Here is an 18,012-nt window from a genome sequence, read left to right as displayed (position 1 = left end):
ACCCAACCCACAGAACGCTTCAGATAATCGCACAGTCTTTCTGATGTTCGGGTAGCAGAAAGGACGTTCCGAGACATCATCACGGCAGAAGCGAATGGAATCGTAAATGAGTGATGAGCATTGTCAAACCAACCCTAGTGACCCAGAGTCAGGCAGCTGATTTTGGAATTTAACGGAGTTGCTACATTGAAGTTGGGATAACTGAATGGTGGGCAACGGGTAAGTTTCTCTCGACCCTGAGAAGAAAAAATATTGGACCTCAGTCACGTTTGGCGACGTTACATTGACCAATCGCAAGATATTTTAATTGATAATATGTCGAACACCCCTTGTCTGACAGGGCGAACAGAAGAGTACTATGTTACCTTAGATCCCTTCTTGCCGAGTATGAACCACCACAATTTACAATAGTTGATGTTGAGAATATCATCAGGAACGCTAAATCGGTCATGGTAATACTGAAACAGCTGGATGAACCGGGAGTCGTGTATCTGGCCAAAGCTCGCAAATTCCCAAAATCTGGAAAATTGACAGGATGGTCGCGCTACTGATTCTGCTGTTTCCGCCCGTAACAAGAACTCTTGAGGCTTTACTCCTCCCCAGCGTCAGAAATAGCTATCCAGTTACCGATCATCAGCATGGTTAAACAATGTTAAACAAGGAGTTCCCAAAGTGTGTGATGATATAACAGGAACTCCAGACGGCATTGAGATCCTAACGTACGCGGATAATTGTACAATCTTGGCATCCCGATCCCTGATGTCATTTGTGAAAGGCTGAACTCATATTTGACTGATTATACCACCAAATATCCACCACTAAATCTACGGCCACCCTGTTCACAACATGGACTGCTGAGGTGAGCACAGAGTTGAATGTCATAGTCGATGGTAGCAGAAGTTCGACTACCAACCACCCCAAGATTAAAGGGGTCACATTCGACTGCATGTTCACGTCGTCCACACACGCCACAGTTATCTGCGACAAGATAAAATGTAGGACCAAGGACCTCTTGGCGGCAGCTCATTCCAAGCTATGCGGCGACCTGAGAACTGCAACTGGGTAACGCCGTGAGGAGATTAAAATTCTGCTTTCCTGAGAAATCGGTTCACATAATACATTTTGGAATTGAACTTATTTTGGAATATATGTGCGGTATGTACACATTAAGCAGCTCTACTTCGGCAGTATCACCCTTTACTGCTTCCCCCTATACATTCCATGTATATCACTAGAGCCAAGTTCAAGCGAGATAGATCTGTACTGGACAGACTGGGTTTTTAGGAAGGCAAGTCTTTCTCCTTCGATACTTGTGCGATCCTTTCGCAAAACGTTGTAAGCATCACAACGTTACAAGCTACAGGTGGCGGTGAGCTTTGTTTCCTGGATCGCATCGTCCATGTTGATTTTCCGATTCATAAAGTCCACAATTTCGCTGACCTTATTGCGGAGACCGTTGTAATTGAATTGCAGAAATTATGCATTTCCGGGCCGTTGAACAACAACTTGTGATGTTAGATGCTGCGTTTGTTGTTGTTGAGACTGCGGGGGCGTCTCGTATTACATCTCACCGATACTGACAGGTGGTGGATGCGTATCTGGCAAACGCAACACGGTGCTCTTGAAACAATTTTAAGTGGAAGGTGCTTACACCTTGGAAGTTTTTGCGGATTCTTAAACTACAATGTTCATAGATGAGAAAAATCCAAAAACAAAAAAAATCGCCGGAGCGCTTTTTAAATAAGTCGCGATTTAAGTTAACATTTTTAAGGGTTGTTTAGGTTTGCACGATTTTGTTTAGAAACCGCAAGTTCTATCAAAATGGGACTAAAGAAAATGTTGTAGCTATGAAAATTCTCTACAAGATCGACCTTTATGGTATTTTCGTAGTTTTTACCATTTTTGAGTTATAGAAGTTCAAATTTGGACAATGCACTGACTGTATCGGCCCCTTACAAAACAATGTGATGAAGGGTGCGCCTTAACTAACTTTTGATGAAAACCACTTACACAGGGAAAGTTTTTGTCAATTCTAAAACAGCAGTGTTCATCGATGAGAAAAATCCAAAAACAAGAAAAAATCGCTGTAGGGATTTTTGGATAAATCGCGGTCAAAATTCACATTTTTATGTGGTTTTTTGGTTTTCACGATTTTGCTTGCAAACCGCAAGTCCAATCGAAATGGAGCTAAAGAAAATGTTGTAGCTGTGAAAATTCTCTATAGGATTGATGTTTATCATTTTTTCCCGGCCTGTACCATTTTTGAGATAATGCAGCTCAGTTTACATTTTTAGGTTTTTTTCTTAGGGTTTCGCGATTTTGCTTGAATACGGTAAGTCTTATCGATATGGTACCTGAGAAAATCTTAAAGCTGTGAAAATTCTCTACAAGACTGGCTTAAGTAACTTATCCTAAGTTGTAACATGTTTTTAGATATATAAGTTTAAGTTGGGAATTTGCAGTCATGACATTGTTTTATAAGGGGACGATACAGAATTGAATTGAATTTTAATTGTCCAAATTTGAACTTCTATATCTCAAAAACGGTAAAACCACCGAGAATACTATAAAGGTCAATCTTGTAGAGAATTTTCATAGCTACAACATTTTCTTTAGTCCCCTTTTGATAGAACTTGCGGTTTCTAAGCAAAATCGTGAAAACCTAAACAACCCCTAAAAATGTCAACTTAAATCGCGATTTATTTAAAAAGCGCTCCGGCGATTTTTTTTTGTTTTTTGATTTTTCTCATCTATAAACATTGTAGTTTCAGAATCCGCAAAAACTTCCGAGGTGTAAGCACCTTCCATTTAAAATTGTTTCAAGAGCGCCGTGGCAACAGATCCGTATTGGCCGGGGTTCATTTCCATCCCGGCATGGACTAAAAGATTTCAGATCAGGTATTCCGGGATAAATTGCCGCTACCATGGTGAAAAAAAATACACGAACACAAAAACATAATTGTTGAGGTGACGGTCCCTGGTCGAAGATTTCTCCCAGTCAATCTGGTGCTCATTAGTCATCTTAGTTGGTGCCGACAAGGGTTTTAAGAGCTATTGAGCCATGTCATTATCTTAGGAAATATGGACTTGCCCTTAAACAAATGTTGTTCCGTCGTAATAGGACAACACGCTGCAAAACTTTTCAAAAGGCTCCGAGACATGTCCTTAAACTACACTTTTGCCAAAAACGTTGAAATTTTGAGTCGGATGTAGTTGTAAAAGAGAACATACCCTAAATACGTATGTCTGGAAAGAATATTACGATGTGCAAAGTACGAAGTTTAAACTTTTGTGGGAAAGGTACCCGAAGATTGGGATCGAAGGTGGAAAATATTACGAACTGCAAAACTTTGACCAATTAGTTGACCCCGTAGAAGTTATCGTATGCACCAGTCATACAGACAGATAGATGGACGAACTTGGGTAAATCGACTCCAAATTGCCTTACAGACTGGCGGACTAGACTAAATCGACTCCAATTTACCTGAAACGGATTTCGTCTAAACATTGTTGATCGTATTAAAGATTACATTTCCTCCTTAGTCCAAAACCTGAGGGAGGGTATAAATATTCCACACATATTCGTATTTAAAAAGAAATATCTTTAACATTTAGATTTTAAAATACGCCCTGAAAGTTAGAATTTTGTTATTTTATTATCTATATTTTTTATCTAATACATATATTTTATTCTTTTTGTTTTTTTGTCTATGTCTAATCTGATGCTCCTTCTTACTGTGTCTGTGCGCTATCGCTGCTGCCAAACTCAAATAAAACTCATATTGCTGCTAATAATGCTGCTCTGAAAATCTGGCCAACTATTCTTGTTGCGGTTCTCTTTTGCACAAAAAAAAACCAAACGAAAAACTAAAATGGAACGATTTGCCTGTTTTTTATTTGTATGGCGTTTGTTTCTCTTTTATTTCGTCTGGCTATGCTTTTGTCGCCGCCGACACCGCCATCGTTGTGCGGCATTCTTTGGACTTGTGTTTCATTGGCTGCATCACCATCTGTCTGGTTGATTTTGTGATGTGGCGTAAATTTGGCTGCTATTTTAATTTCTATTGCATTTGTTGTGCGGATTCTTCTTCCTGCTCGATTTGTTTGTATTATTCCTGTTTGGATGATGATGATGATGCTGATGGCCTGTAGCAATTTGGCGCTATTTTGGATGTGGAAATTATATTCAATGAACGTGGCAGTAAGGTAAGTTGTTTGTTTTATGCACAAATTTTTTTCTGTAACCATGGTTTTTGTTGCTGCTCTATCTTGTTTTTCTGTGTGTGTGTGAAAAATTGAAACGAAAAAGTTTTTCCATCGCCAAGCATATGAAAATTAATGAGTCTGATGTGTTTTTTTCTCTTTTTATCTCATAGCAAGTTTGTTGAGTGCTTTTTTATTGTTGTCAACGAAAAACATAGAAAAAGTTGTTGAAACCCAAAGAGGATATTTGGAATTTGTATATTTCTTTTGTGAATAATTGTTTTGTAGGTGCCAACATTTGTTAGTAATTGAAAATGATAGCTTTTTTGTTGACATTTAAAAAAATTATTTGAGATTAGATTTATGTTAATCCGTGAAAAAAATAATATGAATTGTTTAGAATTCCAATTCAATTTCCAAAAAAACAATTGTTTATTACAATGCTCCAATGTTGTCCAGGTTTCCGCAACTCTTACTTACATATTTATTTAAGTGGCCCTCTACAGAACATGCGAGCATTTTCTATAAGCCGAACTAAGAGTAGATTTCCACTTCCTCTTATTGATTTTCTTTCCCAATTTAGAATATCGTGTTTTTTGATCTCATCTTCCACTTGTTTACTCCATCGAAGTCTAGGCCTTCCCGTTTTACGTATACCGTCATGAGGCCCATATTTGTACCCCATTTAAGCGTGTTCATCGCTCATTCTTATGTCATTGCCTATGGAAACCACAAAGAGGACATTTAGGGCCTGTTTATTTATGTCGATAAGAAAATGAATACGTATGAAATACTACCAAATTTGAGAGTGTTTTTCAAATTTGTTTTTTTTTTTGGTTTGAAGCAAAAGCAAAGGAAATAATATTTCAAAAACTAAAGTTTGGGTGTGTTTCATGCGCACACATTTAAGTTTCGAAATACATAAACGGGCCCTTAAATTTAAATACATTTCTTGTTACGGGCAAAATATGCCTCATCGAAATAATGGTTTTAGAACCCAAGTATGTTTGGAGGAATTGCGTCTGGCTGGCTGGATTCGGTCCAAAATTTGGCTTTCGTAATAATTTGTCCAAACTTAGTTTAAGTTCAAAGATGGGTTATATCGGTCCTCTCCTTCTGGTACTTCCCCCACAAAAGTTCGAAAATGTTCGGAAAATTTGTGCGCACGATATCTCTTGAGGGGAGTAACCGATTTGGTCCATACTTTGTACATCGTGAAATTTCTCCGAGACTTAGATGAGGTTCCAATATGGACTCCATCGGTCCGCTCCTTCGGGTACCTCCCACACAAATTTTCGAAAAAGTTTAGTTTGGAACCTGCTCTTGAATCTCTCTGATTTTTATGGTAGCTACTTGTACTCACTGCTCCCCATACGACGGTACAAGTTTCATCAGGTGCAAGTCCATAGTTCTTGAGCAAATAGCCTGAAAGGTGTAAAATACCCCTACGATACCGTGTGTAGTGTTTGGAGCGCAAGATAACTCACGAACGGATCTGCCGATTCGGTCCAAAATTTGGCCTTCGTAATATTTTGTCTAAACTTAGCTTAAGTTCGATGGACTGACATCCAGACCTTCAGGTAACTCCCCCCACAAATGTTCAAAAATGTTCGGAAAAATTGTGCGCACGATAACTCTTGCAGGGAGGGAGTGACCGATTTGGTCCATACTTTACACATTCTAGTGTATCTTCCAGATATAGATCAGGTTCGAATATGGACTATATTTGTCCACTCCCTCGGGTACCTCCCACACAAAATTTCGGATAACTTCAGTTTAAGACCTGCTCTCGAATCACTTTCTTTAAGTTTTTGCCTTTTTTAGGGCAAAGGCCATTATTTGTGAGATTTTTTAATTAATTTAATTGATCGAGCTATATGACCTAAGGAGATTATATTGAAAAAATGATAACTTTGTTTTTTGTTGGACAACTTGCATTCGCTGCCTCCATTACGACGGTAAAGTTTTTTTTTAGGGGCAAGTCCATACTTCTTGAGCCGTATGGCCTTCGTCATATTTTGTCCAAACTCAGTTCGAAGATGTGCAACACCGGTGCACAAATGCCAATTGGGGCTGAGGCATTATGCATAAGTTAAATGTACATATGTTTTATAACGTAAATAAAAAAACAAGTTGGAAAAGCGTTAAGTTCGATCGGGCCGAACTTTTTATACCCTCCACCACAAATTTCAGCCATTTCGGTGGATTAATGTGGCCACAACCTTCAAAATACCGAAAGTTGGAAGTTACCGTTCTATGGGGGCTATATGATGGCGTGGACCTATACCTACAAATTTTTGGGGAAAGTTGTATACCCCCAACGAAGACTTAATACTAAATTTCAGCCATCTCGGTGTGATAATGAGGCCAAAACCATCAAAATACCGAAAATCGGGAGATATCGTCCTATGGGGGCTATATCAAAACGTGGACCTATATAAAAAATTTATGGTAGAAATGTTTCTTAGCCTCTGGAAACACAAAATACAAAGCTGCAACCGATTCTGTTGTCAAATGGGACTAATACATTCAAAATATATTAAAATGACGCGTACTTTATATGGGGCGTTATATGGGGGCTATACCAAAACGTGGACCTATAAAAACCAACTTTGGTAGGAATGTTTTTTGGCCTCTGAAGACACAAAATACCAAATTACAACCAATTCGGTGGTAAAATGGGACAAATATCTTAAAAATTGCTTAAAACGACGACGCGTCACGCGTCATTTTGTATGGGGGCTATACGAAAGCGTGGACCTACATAGCCCGCTTTCAATACCAAAAGTCCTACGTACATATAAAAAATTTTCCCAAAATTTCATCCACCTACGTCAATCCGTTCGGACGCTAGAGTGATTTGCACAGACGGACGGACATGGCTATATCGATGTAGAATTGCACGCTGATCAAGAATATATATAGTTTGTGGGGTCTACAATGATTATTTCGAGTAGTTACAAACGGAATGACAAACATAATATACCCCCATCCTATGGTGGAGGGTATAAAAAAATCCGGTACTTCCCCCAAAATTTAAAAAATTTTACTAAAATTGTATGCACGATATCGCTTGAGCGGGGCAAACAATTTTGATCAAAACTTGGATCTCCTAATATTTTGTCCAAGTTTAGTTTAAGTTCTAAAATGGCCCATATCCCTCGGGGACCTCCGTCACAAAAGTTCATCATTTGTGTTTAAGTGCAGTTAGGGTCTGTTCGAAGATCCTTTGGAGATGTATTCCGATGCTGTTCGTTGTGGTTCTGTTTAAAGCCATATTATGTTTTCCGTGGACAAATCTATGCTTCCTGTCATACTGGTCCTAAAATTATACGATGACCCACTGAAATGAAAAGTGGCCGCGATATCTCTCGAAAACATATGACTCCCGAAACTTTCATCCTAATCCACATTTTTGTCGGCAAGTTCAAATGTCCAAAAAGGGTCACAAAATTCTGAAAAAATCCTGAGTACATTCGATCTCCTCGTAGACGAAAGTTTGAATTCACATAGCCTAAGGGTTTATCTCTATCAGCAAAGCCGACTGATACTTTTTTCCTTGTTTATATTCAACTTTATAATTTCTTTTCAAATAAATCTCTGTCTTTGAAATTGAATTTGATACAAATACAAATAAAAGTAAAAGGCAACACGAATGAAAGTAATCACAAATACCTATGTATAAAAATGTTTGTTTACAAAAAATATAAGTACACCATAGCGTATACATAACGACAGCATTTATACGCCCTCATAGCACATTTACATTTGACGGCTGCTGGTGAAACAGGTCATTTAAATTGTCAATTCTTGTTTAATATCTGTCAAATAAAAGACGGTATGGGGTAACCCCTGTGTTTTTAGGAACTAATATGCAGGTTTAGGTAGTACATTGAGTTGAAGCTATCCTTCATAATTGCTATATTCCATTCTACATTTAATGCATGAAATAAATGCATGCGATTCTCTATTTGTTTGAGTTACCGGCAAAACCATTAAAATGCAAAATTACGAATGAAACGTTTAAATAAAAGTTTACACCACTGTTGCTGTCGGTAGAACTTTAACACTACATTTTATTGTACGCTAGCCGAATAATATCGTTAGTTACAGAAATTATAAGCCAGAGATCAGTGAATAGCATTACTGATATTGTTTGTTGGGTTTATGGTCTCTGGAATCCATGTATGGATTTTGCGGCTCTTGTCATGGGTTGGGAAATACTTTGCCTCTGTGTTGATATGTTATCGCAACAAAGAGTGTGATTACAGCTTACCGATGTTGAACTTCCGTATTTTTTCTGTTCGTATTTTATTTGCTATGTTTAATCGAGTACGTACCTTTGCTGCTACAAGGTGTTGGTCCAAGTCTAAGTTTGCTCCTCGGAACGATCGTACATCCAATACGATCAATGAATGTCCTCCATCTATCAAAACGTGATCAATTTTGGGACAGCTAGGTGCCCTCATGAATGGTGAGATGCTATCAAAGCCGTTGCTTGGTATCTTTCATCACCTACGTCACACCACACAGAAACTTAATTTATTTTAAATATGTCATTATGGTGTTTGGCACAAAATATATGATTGCTGCCAGAATGTATATTTATAAATATTTACAATATCATATATTGCTCTCAGAATATATTTGATGTGTGAAAGAATATTTAAAAAAATGAAGAGTCCATATTTCAGGCATAATCGGAGAGAAACATAAGGTATTTTAAATATTTTAATATGTTGTTGGCCACAAAATATATGGTTGTGACAATAATATATATTTTTACATATCTACAATAGCTTTTATTGCTCCCGGAATAAGCATGCTTCAACAATGGTTCTTTTCTCTCACGAAGAGGTCCAATTGTGGGTATATAGAGTGGGTAGTTGCGATTGCCAACAATTAAAAAAAATCAACTAATAAAGAAGTTTTTGTTTTTTATTGAAAAATGTTTATTTAGCACAAACATATTTTTAAACGATATGCACGGTGCTCTTGAAACAATTTTAAATGGAAAGTGCTTACACCTTAGAATTTTTTGCGGATTCTGAAACTACAATGTTCGTAGATGAGAAAAATCAAAAAACAAAAAAAATCTCCGGAGCGCTTTTTAAATAAATCGCGATTTAAGTTGACATTTTTAGGGGTTGTTTTGGTTATCACGATTTTGCTTAGAAACCGCAAGTCCTATCACAATGGGACTAAAGAAAATATTGTAGCTATGGAAATTCTCTACAAGATCGACCTTTACGGTGTTTCGTATTTTTTACCATTTTTGAGATATAGAAGTTTAAATTGGGACAATGCACTGACTGTATCGCCCCCTTATAAAACAATGTCATGAAGGGTGCGCCTTAACTAACTTTTGATGAAAACCTCTTACACAGGGAAAGTTTTTGTGAATTCTGAAAGAGCTGTGTTCATAGATGAGAAAAATTCAAAAACAAGAAAAAATCGCTGTAGGGATTTTGAAATAAATCGCGGTCAAAATTCACATTTTTAGGTGTTTTTTAGGTTTTTACGATTTTGCTTGAAAACCTCAAGTCCAATCGAAATGGAGCTAAAGAAAATGTTGTAGCTGTGAAAATTTTCTAGAGGATTGATGTTTATCATTTGTTCCCAGCCTGTACCATTTTTGAGATAAAGAAGCTCAGTTTACATTTTTAGGTTTTTTTGTTAGGGTTTCGCGATTTTACTTGAATACGGTAAGTCTTATCGATATGGTACCTGAGAAAATCTTAAAGTTGTGAAAATTCTCTACAAGACTGGCTTAAGTAACTTATCCTAAGTTGTAACAGTTTTTAGATATATAAGTTTAAGTTGGGAATTTGCAGTCATGACATTGTTTTATAAGGGGGCGATACAGAATTGAATTGAATTTGAATTGTCCCAATTTGAACTTCTATATCTCAATAACGGTAAAACCGACGAGAATGCCATAAAGGTCAATCTTGTAGCTACAACATTTGTTTTAGTCTCATTTTAATAGAACTTGCGGTTTCTAAGCAAAATAACGAAAACCTAAACAACCACTAAAAATTTCAACTTAAATCGTGATTTATTTAAAAAGCGCTCCGTCGATTTTTTTTTTTTGTTTTTTGATTTTTCTCATCTATAAACATTGTAGTTTCAGAATCCGCAAAAACTTCCGAGGTGTAAGCACCTTCCATTTAAAATTGTTTCAAGAGCATCGTGTATGTTAAAACGTTTTCTCAAATCATTTCCAAAATCCAATTATTTTTTATGGATAAAATTTAATTTTGCTTTCATTTCGACTTGCCGCCAATTAAAATATAAACTATGCCCAAAATCCAGACATACACAATATGATTTTTATTTAAACAACCCTTAGGCATCCCCGCACCATGACTTTGACTTTTTGAAATGTGTCTACAGTTTTTCGATTGTAATTGGTTTATTTTTCTAGTGTTGTAGAATAAAAGCAAAAGGATGGATATTTAGCAAAAACTTTTTCTCTACTTTTCAACATCAAATGATAATTTAATTTCTCGGCTGCTACGACTGTTATTTCTACATCTTCTTCTTGTTATTTATTCTAATAACCCTCACAATTGTCTATATTTATAAACATGTTTGCATTTTTAATAGTACCCCAAAGACATTTAATTTTAGATGATATTTTGTAAAAAGGACAATATTTACTCTCAGCTATTAGATTTTATAGTTGTGGTAAGTTTTTATAATGTCATCAACATATGGTTTTGAATGAAAAATCTTGAAATCATTTGTGGCTGTTGTTGTGAACACAAACTCAAGTAAAGTCATGTGAAAGGCTGATTGGTAATTTAACATGGAAAATAAATTGGTATTTTTCCAAACAATTGCCGTCCTTTAAGAAGAAATTTGTGTAGTAAGAAGAGACTTATTTCTTTTCTTATTATTTCTTTGCAAAAAATTTACACATCTTTTCCCTCTAGAACCATTTTGTGGTAGGAAATCCAGATGTCTTAGTACACTTTTGTACCCTCTATTTTCATTTATGTTTCACATACATATTTCACTAATGGCTTCACATTTTTTTCCCACACAGCAGTGTATGTTGTCCATATGTCGATGATTTCATTATGGAGACCCACAAAGATGAGACATTTACTTTTTATATAGTTTCCTTTTTTGTATTCAACTTTATATTTTTTTTCAAATAAATCTTTGTATTTGAAATTAAATTCGTTTGAAGCAAAGGATTCTACAGTAATATGTATCCTTAGATAGTCATTTAAAATACTTTCTTTGATCCAAAGACAAAGTAAAAGGCAAAATGAATGAAAGTAACCACAAGTTTGAAAAAAATGGTGTGTTTGATTTCTTACAGGATTAGTGTTCGACAAAAATATGAAATAATATTCTGGTTAATCCATTACTAGATTATTTAATATTAGTAATAAATTTTATCAATTCGAATATACGATTGCACTTTTGTAATGCCACTGCGTGGCATAAGTATTTTGACAAAATTTGTTTATTGATTTTTAGACCTCAACAATTAAAAATGTCTTATTTATATTTTTTTATTATTATCAGTTATGGTAAAATAATATATTTCACACACATTGGTAACATTATGGACCCATTTACGGATTGACATTTCAAGGATATTCAAGAAATTTATCATTAAACAAAATAAAAATAATTTCAGCATGAGCCAGGCTGGGATTCGAACCTGGGTCTCCGACAACTGAGTGTCAAGGTTGCCGGCGTCTTAGCGTTCTAAGCCACCATCAACTTGTCAAAACTGTAGTAGACAATAATTGATGATCAAATCAAAAATAAAATCTTCTGATATAGAAGAGCAATTACTAATGATGTAGGAATAAAACTTACCATAGTATTTGTGAACATTGAAAAATGGGATTACCAAGCAGGACTATAGGAAATGTTTGGAGTTTCAATTAACTGACATAATTTCGCATATACATTTATCTAATGAAGTGCGATATATATACTAGTTTCCAAGCTTTGCCTTCGTCTGCCACAAAAACAACATCCTAATACACCTGAAGATCGGCTTTACCACCCGTGAAACGCAGTGTAATGGTTGAATGCGTGGGACTTCGGTAGACTCCTAATTTTTCAATGTATCTCTAAAGGCCTAACAGCTCAACTCGAAAGAGAATTAATTAAAAATTTTCGATGGTTTTCGACATTTTGTGCGAGTAAGAAAATTTGTTCTCTTAAAATGTGATCTTTGAAGGAAATACCTTTAAGTTTCACCTCAAAATACGCTCAAAACGTGCTCCTCAAAATTCAGCCTTACCATAGTAGCAGTGTTCTGCAAATGAATACATAACATCTCGATCACTTTACTACCATGCTGTTATGAAAGATCGTTCAAAGTGCCAACATTTTCATTATAGTCCACAGCATTAACGATAAAAATTAAATATCGCAGTATGTATTTTAAATGGCTGATCAGACTATTCTTATGCCTGGGAGCATTTGGGCATGGGAAGTATCATCAGAAGGACATTTATTTCACAAAGATACCCAACTTTTTGGCTGTTTTTTGACTCAAGCTTACTGAAAAGTGTATTTAAAGATGAATTATGTTCAAATATATTTTTATCTGTCCATAATATGCTCTGCTACAATGATTGTGGGCTGTAAATTATTTTTATGGACAATCTAATTGACAGTTTTTGTAGTTATGCCCTGTCAACTGAGTGGAATAGCAAAATATGATTTCAAATTAATTTTTTCTAATTTCTAGAGGTTCTAATCTTAATAGAAAACTTGTTTTGACATCTTGTTCAGAAGATGAGGATTTGTGTGTATAAGTAAGATTAGATTTGCAATTCTGCTCTATGTATTTACCGGAGAGCAACGTCCGTAATTTCACATATTTTGATATTTATACGTTACAAAATAAGCAGATATCTAATCATTAGCTACATACATTTATCGCCGAAACTGTAATTTTAAATTTCGTTACAACTTTTGATACCAACATTTCCTATTTTAATTTAAAATGTATGACTATCAAGTACGTTTTTACATAAATGTTAATAATTTAGCTAAAGCAATTAAATTTTGGTACCAAAAGGTACGATTAAGTACCAACAGTAACATACTTATGACGTGTCAAAATACTTACGCCGTTTTGCTTTTTAAACGTTCGCCTATCTAATCAGAAATTAAGCTGAAATTTCTTTGATCCATTAATTTTTATTTAGCTGAGATGTCAGAGAAAAACCCTAAGCTGTTAATATCCCGTTTTTATAAATGCTGACAATTTGTCAAAATTATTATGCCAGGCACTGTAAATAAATGTTTATTTACCAAAAATATGAGAACATCATAACGTATACATAACGACAACACTTATACGCCCTTATAGCACATTTATATCTGACGGTGCACAGGGTTAGGTTATACATTGAATTGAAGCTATCCTTTATAATTACTACATTTGTTCTGTATTTAATATGTGCTACAGATTTACAAAATTCCGAATGAAGAACACGAACAAATTTATTACTGTTTTGGTATAATTAATGTGCGATGATTTTGCTGACAACACTCTATCTCCAATTTGGAATATCATGTTTTTTTTTTATTTCGTCTTCCATTTGTCAACTCCATCGAGGCCTTGGCCTTTAAGTTCTGCATGCACCGCTATGCGGCCCGTATTTATATAACTTTTTATGTCATTGTTATGACATGCCCCAGCCAACGCAATCGTTGTATCTCGATGCGTTCTACTATACTAATGTCTTTATAAAGCCTGGCCAAAAACCCCAATTTTTTGTCGTCACCGATTGTTAATTTCGATATGAAATTCGATAGTAAACATATTGAAACTAAGGAAAGCAAAAAAATTAAAAAATTGGTTGAAGTAGTATATTCTTCTCCATGATGGAATCTCTCAAGTAAAACCTTGCCGTTTAATTTTGTCACCATTTTTAATTTAATTCACCGATCTACATCTTTTGTTCTTTTCAAGGATTTGTCGAAAGTTTAATATCTGGTCAATGGTAAATTTGCCTGGTCTAAAGTCGCATTGGTATAGCCCAATTATTGCATTGACCATGGGTTTTAGTCGTTCACACATTATCCAAGGCACAACGTTATATGCAATAGGGCTTAGACTTATGCCCCTATAGTTTGAGCATACGGTCTCATCTTCTTTCTTGTGGACGGTATATAGCATGAGCCTGAGCGAATCATTGGGTACGATTTCTTCCTGTCAGATGGTACTAACTAGCGAATGCATACACCTTATCGGCGTGTCGCCTCCGGTTTTGAATAGCTTGGCAGATAAGCCATCGGCTGCTGTTGTCTTATTACACAATGCAACCCTGAAAATGCAAACAACTTTTAGTATGCTTTTTTTGAAAAAAAAAAAAAAAAAAACATATTGAGACTACAATAACCCTAGTTGGGGTTTGTCCTGTCAAATCCAGTTCGGATTTTGTGGCCTCATCTAAACCGGGCTAATAATACATTGTCGCCCAAAACTAGTAGAACTTATCTGTTGAACAGACCATATAAGAAAAACTCCATCTTGGGCATCAAAATCGGTAAAATATAGAAAATTTTACATCATTTTTAGAATTCTGGTCGGTATCAGCTAAACTATTGGGAGTTGCATTGCAAGTAGCATTTTGCAGAAATTTTCCAAAAAATGTTTTCAGCAATTTTTCAGAACAATATTTAACCACAAAGCCAATATTTAACTACATTTAGATGGGGCCATAAAATCCAAGCTGGATCTGACCCAACTAGGGTTTTTGTCGTTTGGGTCTGTACTTTTAAAAAATTCTCAGTTAAATTATTTGCGCAACCTTCGACCGTTTTTTTTTTTTTTTTTTTTTTTGCTGTCTTTACCTCATCTTAGACGGGCAGTATACACTTGGTACCATATTCTGGGATTGTATCGTCTTCGCAATTATTGGATGCCAAGAGTTTGGAAAAATGCTCCTCCCATATCCTAGCGCACTATCTGCATCTGGAGGATGTGCCAGTACCAAAGCCATAAAGTTTTATGTTTCACTCTTTGGTAGAATTTCGCACTTCATTTTGGTTCCTGTTCATCTAAATTTTTTCACACTCCCGTTTTCCATTTCTTACTTTTTCCTGATACTTCCTACTTTTTTTCCATGTCTTACTTTCTCTACAACTCTCTCGTGCGCTGCGCATTCTTCTCATTGGTAGCAGCATGACACTCCTGGTCATACCGTGTTTTCCTTGGTGGAGGTCTCTGGAATCCAAGTACGGATTTTGTGGCTGTTTGCTTGGAGTGGTCAATTCCCCGCTCGACGAATGTCTTCCATCTATCACAACGTGATCAGTTTGATTTCTGGTTTTTTGATCCGGTGACAGCCAAAAGGTGCCTTTATGAATGAGGAGATGCTTAAATATGGTATTGCTAACTACCGTTATTTGTCGCTGCGTAGACTATCAGCATCATTCTGTCGTCGATTGTTTCACTATGGAGACTGAAATTCCCGACAGTTGGCCCAAAAATATTCTCCTTTCCAATTTTGGCATTAAATTGACCTAAAATAATTCGTCACGTCACACAGTGGATCCACCCATTGGCCAAAAATAAAAAAATGAATGTCAAAATTATGGTACAACATCTGGCAACTCAGACAGCTATGACATAGACCCTTTTCAACATATATTAATTTTTGTTTCATTCGAACGCGATCTTCTTAAAAATAGCTTCAAAAGTCAGAACATTTGACTAATATCTTTTGTTGTGAGTACAACCTATATTTTAAGTGCAAGTAAATGTATTCAAAATATCGCGAAACTAATACGTATAGCAAAATATTATAGTGGATTTTGAAGGGGGAGGTAATAGCTTAATTTTCAATAAAAAATAGTGTTTTAGCGTGTTGTGGAATTCTAGTTAGCTGCATATTTTCTTAGTGTATTTTGTAATGCCAATTCGATCATATACTTAAATTTGACCTAAGGTTTTAGTCATGATGCCCACCAGTGCCCACCTCGGGAATAATTTCCCAAAGTAGCTCATATGTTTGAGATTATTCAGTATTAAAATCAGCTGCCATCTAGTGCCAGACTATAAATGGTGGGCCGCTGACTAAATCTTTTTCTATGGATATATTGGCGTATAACTCTTTTATCTGACCACCTACATTAACATAATTTGTATCAGTGGCAAGATGAAGAAATCTTCTTCCAAATTTGTCTTACGTTGGCGGTACGCGCCTTCCAGGAAGAACGCTATAAGATCTATATTAAAAATTTTACGAATTTTCAGACAAAAATTTTGATTTTTTTAATCCGCTAAATTAGTTGGAGATTGTATTGTTTTGGAGATTATTTTGTTTCCCCAAGCCTATTTTTGCATCATAAGATAATCGGGACCTTTGTTCATGTCAGTTTGTATTAACAGCGTAAAACAATTCTTACCGTATACCCCCTCCCGAGGGGAAGGGGGGAGAATGTTACGCTAGTGGTTTCTTAAAACACTCTCCGCAGCAGCACAAAGCTGTAACCAGCGCATTGGCTTGATATTTACACGGGAAATATTTTTGGCCACTTTCTCCATACAAGGGGCACTGTGCGTCATGGGCAGGACAACGGTCGTAAAATATGTCTTTGGTATGCTCGTCCTTGTCTTCAGTGTCCAGATAAGTCCATGGGCTTTGCCATGTTAAAGCCGATCAGGATCGTTGCTTGGTATCTTTCTTATTTTTTTATTTTTTGCTGGTATAGAATAGAAGATTTTAAATTTAAAACATTATTAGTATGTATATTTAAAATATAGTTATTATACAGGGTTCACCATCTCCAGCATTAGCTATGTGAGCTTAATTCAGTTCAAATCGAATCGATATTCAAATCGAAAGATAATTTTTATTTAATACAGTTTAAAATCTTTCATAAATTTTTGTGTTTATGACCTTATTATTATGTATTCAATAATAGTGGTTTCCACTGGGCTGATTAGGTCAATTGTTCGATGGAATAAATAAAACTAATTTATTTCATGATCAACTCAACGTTTCGTTGGCCTTTTTCCAACTTCATCAGGAGTTTTTATTTGAAAATCCTACGACAAGAATACATCATTTTTTATTGCACAATTTTGGAATTTTTAGGTTTTTATCTTTTACTTACAATTAGTTTATTGTAACATGATTATTAATTATGTTCATTTTTATAAAAAAAAAAACTGGACTTCACAAGACAGATATTTGTATAATTTAAAAAATAATCAATAATAATGTATATAAAAAAAAAAAATATTGCAGCAAAAGACTTAACCTATGTGTATCACAGAACCGTACTAATTTAAATGATTGCAACTGAATATTGATGTTTGATATTATCTTTATCTTCTTTGGTGTTTATAGATTTGTTTATTCTCTCTTGGATGCGTAAGCTCTCAAGAGTGTATCGTTTGTTCTCTCTTTTTTTTTTTTTTTTTTTTTTTTTTTTTTTGTCTAATATTCTAACATTTAAAAAATCTGCAAAATGACCGCTCTCCTTTATGTGTTGAGATAATGCGGTGCTTTCTTTGCCTTTCTTTGCATCAGCTATGTGTTCGTTTATCCGGGTGCCAAGCATTCTTTTTGTTGTTCCAACGTACACTTTATTACACGTCTCCCCTTCTTTACCATTACATGTTATTTCATAGACAACGTCACTCTGTTTTAGATTATCTGTTTCGTTTCTCTTTGTGAACATCCTCTGTAGTGTGTTGTTGGATTTGTAGGCAATTGCAGTGTTGGTTTCTTTTATTGTTGTTATTGTTCGTAAAGTGTTGCTGTCTGTCAGTTTGGGTATGTACGGTAGACTGTAAAAATATTGGAT

The 18,012-nt window shown here is 35.5% G+C and overlaps 1 protein-coding gene and 1 long non-coding RNA gene across 29 annotated transcripts in view; one reads left to right on the top strand and one right to left on the bottom strand.

The window, feature by feature from the left end:
- Rbfox1 (RNA-binding Fox protein 1) overlaps positions 1-18,012 on the top strand; it is a 699,789-nt gene that overhangs the window by 530,965 nt on the left and 150,812 nt on the right. For all 28 annotated transcript variants that reach the window (XR_012412218.1, XR_012412217.1, XM_073980545.1 and 25 more), the window contains one exon: positions 4,153-4,206. Coding sequence is in view for 26 of the 28 variants with exons in the window: in XM_073980545.1 (XP_073836646.1) it covers positions 4,153-4,206 (54 nt within the window). In the remaining 2 variants the exon portion in view is untranslated. The remainder of the gene's footprint in view (positions 1-4,152; positions 4,207-18,012) is intronic.
- Positions 13,467-17,495, bottom strand: LOC141400590 (uncharacterized). Its single transcript, XR_012412155.1, has 4 exons — positions 17,317-17,495; positions 16,606-17,248; positions 15,049-15,720; positions 13,467-14,519 (listed from the first exon to the last, which is right to left on the bottom strand). It is a non-coding gene; the product is annotated as an uncharacterized lncRNA (long non-coding RNA).

This window comes from Musca autumnalis, unplaced genomic scaffold (assembly GCF_047663935.1).
Source record: "Musca autumnalis isolate F117 unplaced genomic scaffold, ASM4766393v1 scaffold_4, whole genome shotgun sequence".
In the NCBI taxonomy this organism is placed as follows: domain Eukaryota; kingdom Metazoa; phylum Arthropoda; class Insecta; order Diptera; family Muscidae; genus Musca; species Musca autumnalis.
The sequence above is the reverse complement of the archived record's forward strand: the minus strand, read 5'-3'. Positions and strand labels throughout refer to the sequence as shown.